General features: G+C 36.5%; 2 protein-coding genes across 3 annotated transcripts in view; one reads left to right on the forward strand and one right to left on the reverse strand.

Annotated features, from left to right (window-relative positions):
* Nucleotides 1-524: 524 nt before the first annotated feature.
* LOC132103663 (uncharacterized protein C18orf19 homolog B-like) lies at nucleotides 525-5,801 on the forward strand. Its single transcript, XM_059508762.1, has 4 exons — nucleotides 525-659; nucleotides 3,404-3,842; nucleotides 4,744-4,855; nucleotides 4,936-5,801. Exons 2-4 carry the CDS (start codon nucleotides 3,439-3,441, stop codon nucleotides 5,188-5,190), a joined length of 771 nt encoding a protein of 256 aa, XP_059364745.1. The 5' UTR covers nucleotides 525-659; nucleotides 3,404-3,438; the 3' UTR covers nucleotides 5,191-5,801.
* Nucleotides 5,802-10,700: 4,899 nt separating this feature from the next.
* Nucleotides 10,701-18,729, reverse strand: part of LOC132103144 (low-density lipoprotein receptor class A domain-containing protein 4-like) — a 52,489-nt gene continuing 44,460 nt past the window's right edge. For both annotated transcript variants that reach the window (XM_059507989.1, XM_059507990.1), the window contains 3 exons: nucleotides 15,371-15,525; nucleotides 13,435-13,485; nucleotides 10,701-11,485 (listed from right to left, as the gene is read on the reverse strand). In XM_059507989.1, the coding sequence (XP_059363972.1) occupies nucleotides 10,934-11,485; nucleotides 13,435-13,485; nucleotides 15,371-15,525 (758 nt within the window). In that variant the 3' untranslated portion in view covers nucleotides 10,701-10,933. The remainder of the gene's footprint in view (nucleotides 11,486-13,434; nucleotides 13,486-15,370; nucleotides 15,526-18,729) is intronic.

Below are 18,729 nucleotides of genomic sequence, written 5' to 3' on the forward strand. Positions count from 1 at the left end.
TATGCTTATCATTATCCAGTATACCATAGAAACATGTGGAAAAATAATCTACAAAATCTGAAGCAGCAAACCTTGCAAAACACAAAATTTATCACTACCAAAACATTTGGCCACGACTTTGTACAGTACAATCCACGTTTCCCCATTTTACCTCCATCTAGTGGAGACACACATAACTGCAGACTTACGCATAATTTCCAGTTGAACGTTAAATTGAAGTTTATTATTATATAATATTAAAAAGAATAAAAAGAAAGAAAGAATAAAATCCAAAGGAAATTTAGGATAGAGTAAAATAGGATAAAAATAATAATAATAAATACAATAAAATATATATTTTAATTAATTTTCTTTTGTATTGTTATATTTTTCATGCTTTATTTAATAACAACTCACCCAAAAAAGCAAAAATAGATTAAAAAAATACATGCAAAATAATAACAACTACAAAAGTTGGAAAAAGGTGGGTGGATAAAAGTTCTTGAACCTAAACTGACTGCTCGTAACCGACCTCCAAAAGACTACACTTCCCATAATGCCACGCGCAGCCGCTCCATGTGGAGTGAACGTGCGTGCACATGACATGTGTCTGCTCTGCTGAAGTACAGAGCGCTGCGAGGACTCTCCTTAAACCCACAGCAGACCTTCGAGAGGTGAATGTAAGTTTCCACGCTGTTTCTAACAAACTATTTCTAACTGTTTCTACCAGCTGATACAATTGGTGTTGTTTTAGCTGTTCTGGTTCTGGCAGAGTTTATTGAAGTTCAGGGTCTTGTTAACTTGAGCTTTGACGTTAGTGATTTTAATTCTGTCTGTCTGTCCTCTAAAGCAACCCCAGTGTCATACATAGAAGATCAACGTAAAGTTGGGAGCAAACTGATGTTTCTCCATAAATATAACATGTCAGGAATTTAGCCCCGAACGTCTGGTGGATTAAATGTGTTGAAACTCTTGTGACTGAACAGATCTCTGTATTCATGTAACTAACCAAAGCGCCGAGAATTTAGTTTTTCAGCTAAGATGGTTGGTCTTTTTCTTAGGAATTGAGAAAGATGTCAAAATTGAAGAAATGTTAAGGGAATGTTCTCAACACTAAAAAAATTATAAACAGATAAATAGTCAAATTTAGCTGACTGGTTAAAATTTACCTAAATAATCTCTGAAATTGCAGTACTTTGTCTTTAACCTGATCAGTCTGGTGGATGACAAAGATCCTGAAGCCTCATCTAACCTGACCAATGGCATGAGTTTATCATGCTCAACCTGTGACTTTTGAATGATTTTTAATGTCTATCTAACAATAATTATATTAAGGTAACTTTAATTTTTTTATAACTTAAAGCAGACCCCCCCCCCCCCCACTTTTATTTTCTATTTTTAATAATGCTAAATAACATAGCTTTTATCTTCATCAAAGTAACTACACTTTGAACACTTTACAGCTTGAACTTGAAAGAATTCCCACGTATCCTTGGCACTAATTGGCTGCTTTTACTTCATTGTTTAGCTTGTACAAAAAGAAAAAAAAGAAGTGTGTATATATATACACACACACACACACACACCAGTGGTCAAAAGTTTGGGATCAGAACTTTTTTATTTATTTATTTAAAACCGAAATATTTTCTAACAATATAAATTACAGTTCAAAAGTTTGGGGTCAGTACATTTTTATTCTTTTTATTTTCTGAAAGAAATTAAAACTTTTATTAAGCAAGGATGTGTTAAAATTGACAAGAAGTGTTAGCAAAGATTTATATTGTTAGAAAAGAGTTATATTTTGAATTTATGCTGTTCTTTTTAACTTTTTATTCATTAAAGAATCCTGAAAAAATATTGCAGTTTCCCAAAAAATATTTGGCAGCACAGTGCTGAAAACACTCTTCCTGAACTTTTATTGCTTTTCTAAAGCATTGAGCCTCAAAGCTCAACTATATATTGGTTTGGTTTCTTCTTTAAACCAAAAAAGGTAAAATTATACGAAACAAAAAAGAAAAAAATGTTTACCAAATATATATTTAATTTACAAATAAACAGATTAAATTTCAAATGACGGTAACATTTTACAGTACAATTTATATAATCAGGGCTCCAGACTAACTTTTGAGAGCAGTGGCACCAGCACCTGATTTGGAAGCACCGAACATGTAATAATTTCATAGACATGCACACTAGAACAGCAGCTTGAGTTCAGAGTAGCAGGAGCATGAGTTGGGATGCAGATGTACATTTATTTTTATTAAGCAAAACAGTACCATTGTGAAATCTGTAACAGCCTCATCTTTCATACATTTGTTAGGTCATAATACAGCACTTCATTACCATGGTAAAAATTAGCCTAACTATATGGATTCTGTGGTGTTTGTATTGAAAAACAGTAGCCTAAAGACATTCAATTACAAATCCACATCAACTGATAGCATAATTAACAAAATAATGTAATCGCATTAGTGCATGATTGCGTCAGGTCACTGTAATAAATACATGTGCTCTAAACTCACGCTACACAGTTTTCTTTTGAGGTGAGTGGATAAAAGGTCTGTGTGACGCGCAGTTCATATAAATACTGCTATTTTGTTCCACTTTTGACATGTTTGGCGTTTAACATATCTATCATGCGCACAGAGTGACAACGACTATCAGTTAGACAAAATGTCATTTATCCAGTGTGTTTGAGTTTGTTAAACCCCTCTGCAAACACCTCTTAAGCAGACAGAATAATGCAAGTGGGCATTTAAAATTATGTAATCGTCGCATCCATAATCGTAATCGCGATTAGAAATTCGATTGACTGTGCAACTCTAGATGGATATTCATCTTGGCATTACAGAAATGAATTATATTTTAAAGGATATTAAAATAGAAACCATTATTTTATATTAAAATACCATTTTGCAAGATATCTGTAAAATTCTGTATTTTTGATTAAATATACACAGCCTTGATGAGCATGAGACTTCTTTAAAAAACATTACAAGCCTTACTGATCCCAAGCGGTAGTGTGTATGTGTATGTATATGCATGTTTGTGTGTGTGTGTGTGTGTGTGTGTATATATATATATATGTGTGTGTATATATATATATATATGTATGTAAATGTATATATATGTATGTATATGTACGTATGTATGCATGTTGTTTATGTATATATGTATGTATGTATATGTGTATATTATGTATGTATATATGTATATATGTGTGTATATATGTATATATGTGTATATGTATATATGTGTATATGTATATATGTGTATATGTATATGTGTATATAAGCATTTGTATGTAAAATTATTTAATTTGAAGTGAAATAAAAAAAAAAATTGTATTTTTCAGACTAATCAGCAAGATGTTCATAATTTGGGTGTAACTGATGTTTGACACTAACCTCTTTGGGTTGTCCAGGTCCAGTAGGTGGCGCTCTGTAGGGGGAGGAGGTGATGCAGAGGATGTGGGCTCCAGTCACGGTGCGGCGTGTTGTCCTGCCGCGCTCCGCATACCTTGGTCACACCTGGGATAAGGGGGAGCTTCCTGTGACCGTCCAGACCTCACGCTACTTCAGATGCACTAATGTCATCAAGACGAAGGAGGGCCTCAAAACGTCCACAGAGGAAGAAACGCCATTAAACCCTCGGCAGAGTCTAGCTGGGACTGAGGGTCTTTATAAGGCAGATTCGGCATCTGCCCCTCAGAATAAGGGTGATGTCGACCCTCTGCAGGACAAGTCTATTGGGCTCTTTCAGAGATTTAAAAAGACGTTTAAACAGTATGGTAAAGTCATGGTGCCTGTGCACATCGTCACGTCCACTGTTTGGTTTGGGAGCTTTTATTATGCTGCAATGAAGTAAGTGAACATGAGTAATGCACTCTTTAACAAAAAAACATTGACGAGTGAGAAGTTCTATTTTAAAATGTACTGTCTCTGTTTCGACTTATCCAGCTTGTCAGTTCTTGTTCTGATTTTTTTATAATTCTTTTCAGTCCTGTAAATATTTTGGATTATTTATATATTTATTTTTGTTTTTTATTAATTATTATTCTTGGGTCTAAATGTTTTACAAAGATGGCCTTTTGTAAGCATGGACCTTAAAAAGACACATTTCTTCATTTAATTAGGGATAACTCTGCTGATAAATTCTGTCGATAAACAGCCGATATTAAAATTATACACTATTTTCTTCATTAAAAAATAAAACACAAAGCTAAAATCAGTCATTTTAAAAGTTGCAGCTGAATATAGACATCACAGTATAAAAATGTACAGTATGAAAAGTGAATATCCATTTGCTAAAGATTACATTTAACTGTTATTAAATTAGTAGTGCTTTTAAAGATTAAGTGAATGTTAGATGACGACAGCTGTAATGTAAATGTTGAAATGAATTATCTGATAACCAATATATTGTGCATTATAAAGTTTATGTAGTTTTATGAATATGATGTAAAAAGTTTGTGCATCATCATGCAAGGTACATAACAGGCTTTAAATGTTTGAATTCAGTAAACTACATGAATTGAGGTGCTTCAGAGACCAAGCCTTACAGATCAAGCGTATTGGGATTAAGTGAGGCTGGCAGGGAGGTTGACTTTTAGCAGTTAAAGTCCGTCTGAGCTTCAGCAGGTCAGACGAGCTTTAGCAGTGTCAGCTACTTCTATACAAACAGCACTTGAAGGTTAAAAAAGCGAATCGTCTCGCTCTTGTAAAGGTACGTGAGTGACATGTTAATGTTCTGCGTACTCCACAGAGGGGTGAATCTGGTCCCGTTTTTGGAGTTCATTGGTTTACCGGATTGGATGGTGGGAATTTTGCGGGATTCCCAGGGTGGTTATGCACTCACCGCCTATGCAATGTATAAGGTATATAAACAAAACCTAAGATTATTTGATATGGATTTAAAATCTATATGTGCGTTATTTAATCACTTTGTCTATCACAGCTCGCTACTCCTGCACGGTACACGGTTACACTGGGAGGCACCTCCCTGTCTGTACAGTACCTCCGCAAACATGGACAACTCTCCACCCCTCCGCCTGTCAAAGAGTACCTTCAAGACAAAATGGGGGAGACCAGGGAACGACTGACTGGAAAAATGGAGGAGACGAAAGAGAGGTTTTCTGAGAGAAAAGACAAGTTTTCTGAGAAACTGCAGGAGACGAAAGACAAAATTACTTTTCGTAAGAAAGCCGACTAGGCTGCATGGCATTGGGAAGAGAAATGTCACTAAAAACTCAGAAGCCTAGTGTGGAATGTTTCAGACAATCAATAATTGGTGTCACCAGGTATTTGGTGTTGACTTAAAGGGATAGTTCAGCTGAAAATGATTAACCTTCTCCTGCAAAAAAAAAACAAAATTTGGCCATTTTTTGGCCATAAAATGCAAGTCAGTCAAGTCCAAATCAACTTTGGACCCTATTGACTGAAAAAAGTATTTTGTGTTCATACAGGTTTAAAATGACATGAGGTTGAATAAATGACAGAATTTTCATTTTTGGGTGAACTATCCCTTTAAAGAATGCTCACACACAAGAACCATCATCATGTCGAAATGGTTTCCATGCACTTAAATCTGCAAGTTGAGTGTTTTGGAGAGAAGCAAACTTGAACTAGCAATAAAACTAGAATTATATTAAGCCAAAATCATGTTAATTGTGTTTGTGTGAATGTATTTTACTTAAACTGTTTTAAGTATTTCTACTTGTTTTTTTTTTTAATGTATGCATTTGTTATTTGAGTTCTTGTGCATATTGCCTGGTCATCTAGACTTTACAATGTCTTGAATTGGACTGTTTATGGAGTATCTGGACTGTTTAAAACTCAGTGGGGAGAGTAAAACTGTATCGAAGTATTAGACACATCAGCAACTGGTACTTTTAGTTTATTAGTTAACTGCAGTTGGACAACAGCAGAAGTACAAGCATAAAAGTTTGACTATAACAGTGATTAGAGCAACATGTTTTGATTACTTTTTCTGAAAAAAAAAAAAAGTATTACAGTAACAGACCTTATGTTTAAAACTTATTACACCACGTTGATTTAAATAAAAAATACGTACATGTGCATGTATATAAAATGTCCACACACATGAACATACGGAGTAACAAAAGCCGGGGGAAATGTAGAGTGTAAAATGTCTGATATTGTTGCTTTCTAATGCTGAATGTCTGTTTTCAGACACTAGTCTAAACCTTTACAGTTTTGTTAGTTCTCTGTGCTTGTGCAAGAAAGAAAAGCTTCGAAAGCATCTCGGTACATTGCTCAAAATGTCACAACTGCTGTTAGTCAGGTGCTTGTAGTCAAAATGGCATCGCTATGTACATTATCTTCAGGTATATATCTATAGACATGCGAATACAAGCTACTGTACAGTGGAGCACCAGCACATAAATATCTGCAATTTAAAATAATTTTTGCTCCTATACATCACATACATAAGAATGTCTGAAATACAGTATATAACAAAAATAAGAATGTTAAAACTACATCTCTCATTTGGTTCATTATTAAACTTGCAAAGACAGGAAGCACAACACAGGGTGGCATGAAAAGTCATGTATATGTTGGGATTAAAATGAACACTTGTTTTAAGCAAGACTGTCATATTGCGATGCTGCAAAATTAATTTATTTTTTCCTGTGAGTGGGAGTCTGGTACTGGTAACTACATATTCCATGTTTCCATACACTGGATTCCAATTTATAACTAGTTAAAGTCAAAATGGTTTTCCACAGAAGCCTGTTTCCACCACGGGATATTTGTTTGCTCACAATTCAAAAAAAAAAAAAAAGGAATTGCAGAATAAAAGCTCCGAATACCTTGCCGTTTAAGAAAAAAAAAAAAATTAGAATTGTTATCTTACATATTTATTTTTCATCAAGGAAGAATAATAAAAAAAGAATGGCAGACAAAAACTGACACTTTATCTCATAATCCTTTTTTTCTGGCAATTGTGCATTAACAATTCAGACTTTTTTTTTTCACAGAATTGTGAGAAAAAAATATCTGAATTGTGATGGTAGAAACCATGGTTTTCATAGTTTTCTGATTAAAAACTAGTTGAATAAATTCCTTTGTGTGCATGTGTGTATATCTGTGCCTTTTGTTATTGGGGCAGTGTTTAAAGAAATATCCTAATCCAGAACAGCATTTCATTCTTTATGTTACTCAATAAAACTCTATGAAATGCTCTGTAAGTTCAGTATTTTCATAATTAAGCATCCTTCTGTTAAGGAATTTCCTTGTTTACCATAATAATAATTATAATAATAAAAATAATTAAAAAAAGAAGCACATTTGAACTTTAGGCATTTACAAATCTGTTACCACCGTGTTAAAATCTTTATATCGGTTATAAATTGTTACATTATTAACAATGTCTTTTTTGTGGTTTCTACCCATTGGATAGGATATGTGCATACAGACTAACTTTATTTACAGCACCTTACAAAAAAAAAAAAAAAAAAAAAAAACATTACACAGAAGAAAGCACCATTGGAAGTGAGGCACAGCTAAGGTGGGAACTTTTAGAGTGCAAGTGGGTTCCTACGTCGCTCAAAAAAAACAACACGATCGATAGGCACAGATTCAGCTCGAGTAACATGCAAACACCTTGGACAGTAGGAAACGCCAGAAAGCTCTTCCTTTGAGACTAAACAAATTGTGGTGAACATTTAACCAGGATGGTGCAAGGAAGGAGGATTGACAGACAGTCAAAACAAAAAGTGCAGAAGAAGAGAAGCAGCATAACAGCAGCAGCAGCAATGGTGCGAGCAGCAAACTAATGAAAGCATTGAAAACTGCCAGTGAAAAGAACAGACTGAAAGGTAACGAAGGTAAAACAAACTCTTAAATACAATACAGTTCTGAATGCAGTGACATTGTGCTCGCGTTCTTTGTAGTCTTGGTTAATCTGAGAGAAACATCTCATCTGAGGCTCTGCAATATGGTTTTCTGAAGTTGTGTGTTTTTAAAGTTTGTGCTTGAAAGACAAGAGCATCTACACCATTCAAGGTACTCTACTATTCTACATCAAGCTGAGCTGTTGGAATTCTTGAATTCCAATTTTAGCCATTTTAAAAGGAATCTAGAGTTATAAAAGTGATTGCATTCTAGAATTATAATTAAAAAATTATAAGAGTTCTTACATTCTAAATCAGATAGAAATCAGCTAGGATTCTAGAATTCTAAAATTTTGCCTACAATCCCTGGCAAAAATGATAGCATATGTTATTTTTTTCAATGTTCTTGTTTAATAATATTTTAATATTCTGTCTTTGTGAAACAATCAGAAATAAGTTTTATTTTTTATAGGAAAGACATAACTCACATTTCAACAAACATTTCAGATCTCAGCCTGACTGAAAAAGCATGGTAGATTTTATTTTATTTTATTCCATTTGCTCATGAAAGTTGGAAACAGTTTAATGGAGAATATTGTGTTTAATTAGTAAAGCAAGCGCCTCAAAGAATTCAGGTCATCATTCATTTGTTTGAGTTCATGTTTCACGAAACCAGAATGTAGTAAAAATGAAGTAAAAATAAATACATTAAAAAAGAAAAAGATCTGTGAAAATATCCTCTAAGTGTGGTTATTCCAACATTTTTGCCAGAGGTTGAAACAGCTAGAATTAAAAAATTCCAAATTAAGTCCAGTAGTTTTGGTTCTACTATTCTAAATATAGAAGAGGAGAGTATGTGTTTAGTCTGGTATGGAGCACATATGTCTAAGATGGCATAATTTCAGTCCATTAAGAAAAAAAAAAAAAGTAGAGAAAAAAATACAAATAAAGCCACCTAACACAGACATGAAATAAAAGCATTCAAACACATTTTGATTGGCTGACTCTAACATTCCGAGTACAAATAGAGTAGCTTATAAAGGTGAGTGTGTTGCTTTTGAAAACTTTTTTTGACCATAATCCCCAGTGAACAAATCTAAACTTAAAAGCATAAAAAAAAATTCATGGCCCTTTCACATGACCATCTGTCATTGACGGATTCAGTGGCGACTAAAAACAGGGGCTCAGCCTTCAGTCTCCTTATTAAAGGGATGTGTGTGCACTAACTGGTGAGAGTCTTTGGGCTTTCTTCTAAATTATCTCTCTACCTCCGGACCAGATTCAAGAGCAACATCCTATATCTGGGCCTAAACAATTGTGATCAACTACTGTACACCCAAGCTTAAACTGAATGCAGAGAGCCGCTCTGAAGTGTACGGATCTTAGATTTCCTGACTGTATGTCTACGTGGCAAATAAGAGGAACACATGGACAGGAAGAGAGTTCAGTTTTCAGGACTGGTGCGTGCTGGGCATGAGCTGGTGTCAGGGTCAGGTTCACTCTGGCCGGTGTCAGAATGAAAGCAAAGGCAACAGGACAGAAGATTGCTGGGTAAAAATAGGTATTTTCAAAAATGCCCATCACATTAGCCCTTGACTTAACCACATTTTAAACCTGATTAATTCTTGTCGGGGACTAGATTATACAACATGCAAAACATGGAGTTTTAAAATCCTTTAAACACACTGGCATTTTGATTAGAAGATTTAGCCAATGAATGTCTATGTTCTGGTATCAGCTGTAAGGTGGAGGTGGAAACTGTGACCAAAAAGTGACTGATGGGTTATGTCAAAAAAATAAAATAAAAAATACAGACCTGGATTATTTTAAAGGATCATTCGGGTGATCAGTTTTGACTCAAAAACAAAAGTGCAAAAAGGCATGAAATGGTAAACTTAAAATCATGATTTTTTTTGACCGACTCCAATGAGGAAAAAAATCAGTTAAAACCCATAATAAAATATATATATATAAGATAATATAATAGTTTCTTGCTAATGTCTTTAAGAAAATAACATTATTAATGTCTTATTGTTTCTCCCTTTATATACACATTTAAAAATCAATATAGAATATTAAAAATAATAATTAAAAAAAGTAAATGATGAGAATAAGGTTGGAGAACTTCTTAGAAAAAGCACACGTCAAACCTGTTCAGATCTCTTAATGAAGTGAGGATTTTTTAGGCAAAATGTCAAACGTGCCAGCAGCCAACTGACCTCAGATCAGCTGGAGTCTGTGAAAGCGGCTGAAAGTGTCAGTGGTGAGGATAGATGAGAGTAGAGCAGACTCTCTGTATTCTGTGCCTCTTTTAGATCAAGGTTATTTTAGGCTGGATCTGAGATTTTTCTTGTGCTGAAGACAGACAAGATCACATCCCTCCGGTAGAAAGCTCGCACTGAAGCATATGATCGGAGCTACACGAAAACGACAGTACAAACAGTAAACACATATATCACCCCTCCTCCCCACTACCCCATTCCCAGATTTCTCAGATTAACATCAACAATAGTGCAAAGTTCAGAAAAGGGTTTTGTTTAAATGTATAACAAGTCTTTTAAGACAGTCAACGCCCCATGACACCTTCTGCAAAAACCTTGGCACTAGGATTTGGATTTGAACCCTTTTTCGCATTTGTTTTGTTCATGCTGCACAGATCTCGGTCTTTAAATAATAAAAGAAAAAAAAATCCACACAGCTAGTATATCTCGTGTGGGTTGGAGGGCAGGAGGGGAACATTCAAGAGGAATACAATAAAACCAACAAGAACAACAACAACAAAAAGCCTGTCTTGTGCGTGAATAAATTTCTCTAAATTTGTCGGCTATACAGAAGTAATACAGAGCAATAAAGGTGGGAGACTCCAGGCAGTGCATAAACCCCAGTTTTAATGCAGCTGGTCTTAGAAAACAAATGCAATGTTTTCTTTCATAAGCTCAGTTCCATATTGTTATTTAAAAACAAAAAAAACAAATGGTTTATCTTTCTTCGCGAAAACATCAAGCTCTGTTGTGCACGGGAGTGTCAAGAGGGAGAACCTGTTCCCTTTATGGGTGGAAAGTGATCGCAATTGCCCAAACGTGTGCTAGCCCCACCCCCTCACACTAGCTCCTCCCTTTGTTGGCCATTGCTCAGTGCTATTGTGCTCTCTGGGCTGTTTAAATCTGTCCGGCCCCTGGGTGGAGTCTGCACAGTGACGGGGATGGGCGGGTTATTGCTGTGCTGGTGGAGGTGAAGTACGACGCCCGACTGCTGCCCAATTACTTGACTGTAAGCGGGCGGAGGGCCCTCCATGCGTCCATGGGTACTGGAGCTGGCTGCGCTGATCCCAGAGTTGCTACTGGGAGGCCGCGGCCCACCGCCACCTCCTGAACTGTGCATGTCAATGAGGTCGCTGTCAAAGATGGTCCGGTTAGGCGGGGCACGTACCGACTCTCGGTTAAGCTCGAGCTGCTGTTCGGGGTCTCTAAGCTGCAGTGTGCAGGGACCCTGGTACGGTGGTGGCTCCTCTCCGTCCGACAGCGAGATGGTGGGCGGCAGATCGATCTCATGCTGCAGGTATGGGTATGTAGGCTGGAAACGTCTGAAGCGGTTGTGCTGCATGAAAGTGGGTGCGGTGAAGCGGTCCCTTGGCTGAGGAGCATACACCACCTTCAGAGGAGAAGAGAGATAAAATGAGAACATGTCATCTTACCTAAAGGATCCAATAAAGAGCCATGAAATGCTGGTATGCAAAACTCAATGCCACAATGGTGATAGTTCCTTGCAGGGTTGTCCCTTGTAGGGTTTGAACCCACAACTTTACAGTTACCAGCCTAGATCTTTGATAACTTGGGTATAGCTTAATACATTCAGTATTATTGGTGGATATAAAACATTACGGCAGTTTTCTGTTTTTCATAGCTGTCCATTCCAAGGAAAACATGATTGTGTTTAATGATTTATTTGCAACATCCCTCAATTTAATGTGTGGGATTTTACATGTTTAAAGTGCCCCTATTATACGATTTTTGAATACACCCTTTCATGCAGTGTGTAATGTAGCTGTATGTGAATGTAATTATTTGCAAAGTTCTTTATTATTTGGACCAGCTGGCTCCACTGAATCACAACCTGCAAGTATGATAAATAATAGACGTTTATATTTTCTATTTAGCGTTCAAAATATGGCACTATGGTAATGGGCATATTGTTTCCGACACGTGCTGTACACAGAAGACCAATCACAAAAGACTGGGTCATCTGACCAATCAGAGCAGAGTAGGCTCACGGAAAGGAGGGGTTTAGAGTGAATGAATTTAACTGCTTTGAATGAATCATTTGAGAATTGTTGGAAAATTAGGTGATATTAAGTGCATATTTGGAAATTAAGTGCATATTCCAGAAAATGAAAGCGTTATTTGACTTTCCACGCATGTAACCCCATTGTAGGAGACTCCCAAAACAGTATCAGGAACCTTAAAAAATGGCATAATGGGGGCACTTGAAAAAATGAATGAATGAATGAATCAATGAATCAATCAATAATTAAATACTACTCACTTATTCGTGCATAAAATAAAAATAAAATATAATAATAAAAAAAAATTCTTATGGAGAGACAATTAAAAAGATTATATTTTATAATCTGACAATAATTATGACAATGATGAAAAAATATATATAAAAATGTATGAAATATATGAAAATTTGACAGACCCAATTATACACACATACTTCTAAGCTATATATATATATATATATATATATATATATCTGATAACATTTTATAATTGATTACATAATAATAATTTTATATAAACATTTTTAAAAAGCAAACAAAAATGATACATTTTTAAGCTATATCACCCAGCCTTACACCACATATAAGACACTGTATGATCAAGTCCAGAAGCCCAGAAAGGACTACTAGATGCCTTAGAACAACATCCACATAAACCTGTTTTTTCAGCAGACAAAAGTGTGTTCGTTGAACAGAACTGTATTCTACTCATCCCACATCTACACAGCTAAAAAGTGACTCTTCCATTTCCATATAAACTCACCAGAGCTCCAAACATAAATGGTCCCCGGTCCAGACATTAGTATGCTAATGTGCAGCTGATCAAATATCCTTCATGCTAGTGTAATCTACATATCAGTTAGCCAATGAGATCAGCCTCAGTACTGCAGGGGCTACGTTAACATTAGAGAGTTTGGGGCTGATGGGAAGCAATTTACACAGACAGACCCTGAGTGCCTGGCCTCTGAGACGACCGTCTAGACGCTGCCAGAGGAGAGTGAGAGATTAATGAACTGCTGAGAGGCTGCATCCCGGTGAGAGAGGCAACCCCCCACACACAAACAATGAATATATATGCATGTATTCTCTCCACACACTATATTTTATAATAGTGCTATCACTCACAGACACAGTATCACAGACTATCCTCCCTCACATACGCCTACACTGAGAGAGGCACAGGCACAAAGACGACACACTTGAGGAGACTTCACTGCTTGTTACAGGCAGACATGCCATTTACACAAGGAGAACAACAACCCTTGAAACAAGGTCCTTAGAGTATAGGACTGAAAACACACACAAACACTCAGCTTACCTCAGATGCTCCATGTCTCAGCCCATTATCTGATGGCCACAGAGAACCCTCCTACAAACAAGGAGAAAAAAAAACAGAGATATAATGTTTAGAATTTTAAGATAGCACAGTCTACTATAAATATCACATAATATTGATACTAAATTATTTTACGTAATAACTCTGCAATATTTTTTTGTTAACAACTAATCATTTATTAAAGAGGAACATTTAAAACCAGTGTCTAAATATGGTTCACCCATTGTCATGAATGAACATTTTATGATAAGATTAAAAATGTTCCAAAATCATTGACCCAAATAACATTACAAAAAAGTAAATAAATAATATTAATAGTAAAAAATAAATAAATAAATATTAAATAATAATAAAAATGGACAGTAACAAAATAAAAGAATAGAATCAGACAGAGCCCATCTGTTAAACTAAAAATTCTCTGTGGCTACATATATCCATTCTAATGAAAAAACCTAAAGTAAACCAGTAAGCAACATTCTCCCAGACATCGCTGCTTGCCTCCCTCCCCCTCGCGTTCCCTCATGAATGAAAATGAAAAGTCTCAGTCATTTAGCAGTCTCTCCCGGGTGCTGCAGTGGGCTGCGCGTGTCTGAGTTTGACTGGCGTCTAGACAGAACTGCTGAATATAATAAACAAGCCCTGGTCTCAGAGGGACATCTCCATTGTGTTTCTTCCAAAACATACTGCCTTTCTAAAGGAGTAATATATATAATGTTTTCATTTATTACATGTAATGCATCCAGTAAGATGTAATGTGTCCTAATGCAGCATTCAGTTTTCCATGAAAATTCTCTGTGCAGTCGCCCACAGCATGAACAACTAAAACCTCATGCACTCCGCAGTATGTTCACTAACATTTAGGGCACGACAATGATCTGTATTTTAAAGTAAGATAAATTATGCAAGATTAATTTCATGCTGTCTGCTTGGTTAAAAACTGTGCAAATGTTCCGAAATTCATCCCTGGGGTGAGATGAGACACCCACACATGCAGTGCTCCCTCTCACCAGCTCAGTGCACTGCTGCAAGTTATTTTGGATTAGACAAAAAGAAGACCTTTCCAGAAGTAAACACACACACCCCACTCAAGAGACTTTTAGGCCCTGCTGTTTACTTCTTTTCCAAGATAAAAGCGCACCCGCATAAGATATACCAAAGAAAGCTTAAAGATGACACAGCAGGTGAAAAATTCATCTATTCAGTATTAGAAATTGATGTTTCACGGCTCACCCTCAGAAACATATCAAGGAACTGTGATGTTTATAATTAGATATAAGATCATTTTAGGTGCTGACCATATATATATATATATATATATATATATATATATATATATATATATATATATATACATACATATATATACATATATATATATATATATATATACATACATATATATACACACACACACACACACACACACACACACACACACACACATAAACAAACATAAAATAATAATAACCTATTTGTTAAGCCCTTATTAAGATAATTTTAGGTGCTGATTCGCTTATTTAGATGATCCACAAGGGCTTTGCTGCTCCCTTACTCATTTTTCATTCCGCTGCTGATTTACAGAAATATTCTGATCATTTTGTTTTCCTGTTTTCATGCTACTCTGCATTTGCTATATGTCGTTTACATTTGTTCTTATGCCATATCCATTTCTTTTCTTCTGATTTGTCAGCTTCTTGTAATTAATTGCTCATCATACTGTTTCCTATTTGCTCATCATGTTCTGTAAAGCCACATTTGGTTCTAGAAAGCTTCTATATAAATAAAAACATGATTTGTGCGTTTCGTATGAAATATTTTTTTTTTATCCCTGTCCAGGCATTACAGAAGGTTGTACAAGTGTCTAAGCAAAGGTGCTGCTGTGATTAGTGCAGGCAGAGAGAGTGTGGCAGGGTCTTACCGGCTGAAGAGAGAGATCCTGACTCTGTGCCTGACTAGCGCGGCTCAGGAACGACCATGTGGTGAGTTTGTAATGGTTGAGCAGGCACACGACCACCACGACCATCACAGTCATCACGACGATTATGATCACGATCTGCACAAACTCCAGTTCAGCTGCAAAACAAAAGACAAAGGGTTTAGAAAAAGCAAAGAATGAAAAATAAAAAGGACCCTGTTTACAATCAAGACATTTTCAAAAATGCTATCTCATTTTGACCAAAAGATGGCAGCAGAATCAAATCAACATCCATGAAGCCTACAGTTCCTCAAACTGATGATATCATTTCGCAAAAAAAAAAAAAGTGAGAGCCATTTTGGTTTGACATGGACAACAGAAAGGAAATAGTTCAATAACGATGACTAGTATAGACTTCCTTTACTCTCCTCCTGTTGTTCCAAACCTGTACGAGTTTCCATTTTAAAAAACACTAGACCCCACTGATTGGGATTGTATGGATACAAAAAAGGAATTCAGGTTTGGAATGACAAGAGGGTGGATAAGTAATGACAATTTTCACTTTTGGATATACTATTCCTTTGAAATCTTCCTTTCATGTTTCTTGAAAACAACTAATGACATACAGGTCTAAGATCGGTGGATCAATGTTTCTTAAGCATGTTCTGTTTGAACATGAGGAACTGGACTCGCACTTGCTCTCTCAGTCAAGAGCAAAACGGTTACTTAGATGGAAATACTTCTGGAGTCCACAGGCTTTTCAGACGACAAAAATGAGCCTTCAACCAACTGCACCAAGGGACCGTTCTGGATCCTCGTACAGTCGAGTAAACCAAACAGAAGAGGCTGAAAGTGAGAGTGTCATGAAGAGAGAATGAAAAAGTGAGTTGTTGCCTGCAGTGCAGTACTGCGGGATACTGGCACTCACACATCAAAAGAAACAAACACTTCTCTCCTAATTTAGGGCATAAAAGGAGGAAGCAAAAATGGGAGACAGAGCAGAGGGGAGGGTGATGAGGAGACCAAAAAAAAAGAAAAAAGGGGAGGACACAGACAGGCAGCCAGGCAAAACAGACAAAGGAAGTAACAATCAGACAGGAGGGCAGATAAGACAGAGAGAATGCGACTCAGATCAGAATACCGGTAAGAACAAATAAGACTACAAACACAAACCTATCAGACTGGAACTGAATCAATGATATCACAGCAGGCTTCAAACCAGTCCATGAATACTGAGCTGTTCCTCCGACTTTAGATAAAAAATACAGGAAATAAAAGCAAGTCTTTTTAAATGTACAGTGGGGATTTGAGAGTCCACATTGAAAATCAAATTTAACCTAGAAAAATGAACATTTCTAGGATGTTGATAACTGTAAAACAAAGAAAAGTCATGATGCCGAAGTAAGCGTATCTGTCACCCTGACCATGTGAACTTATTTGTACAAAAGGTCCGATTTTCTCGCTTTCACAGAAGTACTGATTCGAACCATAAAAATCATACAAAAATTTAAATTATATTTTTCATTACGCAGATTTATAATGAAAAATAATCTGAATGAAATAAACATGGACCTCCCTGTGCTCAACATATTCAGAACAATTTCACAGACTTTAGTAACTCTTACAAACAACCCCCCAGAACACCCTAGCAACCACCTAGAACACCTTAGCAACAGATAATGTAGCAATGTACCATGCATAACAGCTTAGAAACTGCTTATCAACACCCTGGCAACCAAGAGTTCAGCATGGGCAAGCACCACACAGATTTTCTGACAGGTAATGTGATATAAATGATTAAGATTATTAAAATAAGATGATTCATTTAAACTGACAACATACACTCTGTATTCCTCTTTTAGAAATGCCTTGTAATTAATTGCCCTGCTAGAAAACAAAAAGAAAAAAGAAATAAAGAAGACCTTAAGCTGAGAGCTTTTGTAACATGATAGCTGTTTCTGGCTGGTCTAAGTTGTCAGTAGACACTTTTGGACCAGCAACATGCCAGTTTCTGGTGATTAAGCTGGTTTAGGGAACACAGTAGCTTGTTAACTACTTAATGACCCACTTAGATCAGCTAATGACCAGCTTAGACTAGCTAGAAACCAGTAGGTTTTGTGGGTAGAGCACATGACTCTCTGTAACACCCACATCCAGACAAGACACTTCAGTTTGAGAAAAGAAAAAAAAAAACGACATCAAAATCCAGTCTAAATCAGTACATTAAACCCCAAACATCTGAAAATAAATCCCAAAGAGTGCTTTAGTGACAGTGTACTTTGTTACTATGTCCTGTCCAATTCTCCCACTGACACAGTTTCTGTCCTATGTAACACTGACCTCTCATGCCAATCACAGAGAGACAGAAAGAGAGCGTGAACAAATGAGAGAGGCTCTGGGTATCACAGACTGCAGATTAGCCATACACAGACATGTTTCTCTCTGCACACCACAGAGAGAGGATCAAAATCCATCAGGCCGTTCTGTCACCAGGCAGAGCAGACAGAAAGCGCTAGACCAGACGAGAGAGAGAGAGAGAGAGAGAGAGAGAGAGAGAGAGAGAGAGAGAGAGAGAGAGAGAGAGAGAGAGAGAGAGAGAGAGAGAGAGAGAGAGAGAGAGAGAGAGAGAGAGAGAGAGAGAGAGAGAGAGAGAGAGAGTGTGTGTGTGGGTGATAGGAGAGAGGGAGGAGGACAGAGAGATGGAGCAAGATGTGTGTGTGTGTGTGAGAGAGAGGCAGAGGAAGAGAATAGAGATTTGTAGACGTAAAGAAGCAAAGTGCATCTTGAAGGTGACATATTCAGGAGTAGATGGAGGTCACATCCATAGGTGTCATTACTTCCTGCCATAAGCTATTATGTCCCAGCCACTTTGTGGAACAGCTTATGACAAGGATATGTCTAATGCAGAGACAAGAGACATCTCCAATTGTCAAGCAGAAGTTTTCATCATATCTATTCATCATATCTATATCATTTTTTCGCCTGCACTTAACCAACTAACACTAGCACTTTTCCTTTTCTTGTCTTTTAATTAAAAAAAAAAAAAAAAAAAAAACCTACCTATGCGTTCTATACTAGACTAACTGAGACTTGTCATGGCACTTGTATACTGTTGTTGTTCTCTTGTTGACCTGACTGCTTCTGTTGTTCTCATTTGTAAGTCGCTTTGGATAAAAGCGTCTGCTAAATGATTAAATGTAAATGTAAATGTAAATCTATGCATGTTATAATCCGTGGTTGTGCTCCAGTGTAGCATATTTCCATGGCTGGATATCCAGTTCAGTGAAAACGCAGAACAAAATGCTAATAAATGTGTCACCACTTCTGATATACACCCACTGACATACAGCAGCTTAGAAGAA

The sequence above is a fragment of the Carassius carassius genome, chromosome 24 (genome assembly GCF_963082965.1).
Source record: "Carassius carassius chromosome 24, fCarCar2.1, whole genome shotgun sequence".
NCBI lineage: Eukaryota > Metazoa > Chordata > Actinopteri > Cypriniformes > Cyprinidae > Carassius > Carassius carassius.

What these genes read in the sequence shown, in the direction of transcription:
- LOC132103663 (XM_059508762.1), top strand. Translation starts at nt 3,439, where the DNA reads ATGCAGAGGATGTGGGCTCCAGTCACGGTGCGGCGTGTTGTCCTGCCG. An exon ending in TTTTATTATGCTGCAATGAA is followed by an intron (nt 3,843 to 4,743) that starts GTAAGTGAACAT and finishes CGTACTCCACAG; the next exon opens with AGGGGTGAATCTGGTCCCGT. An exon ending in CCGCCTATGCAATGTATAAG is followed by an intron (nt 4,856 to 4,935) that starts GTATATAAACAA and finishes TGTCTATCACAG; the next exon opens with CTCGCTACTCCTGCACGGTA.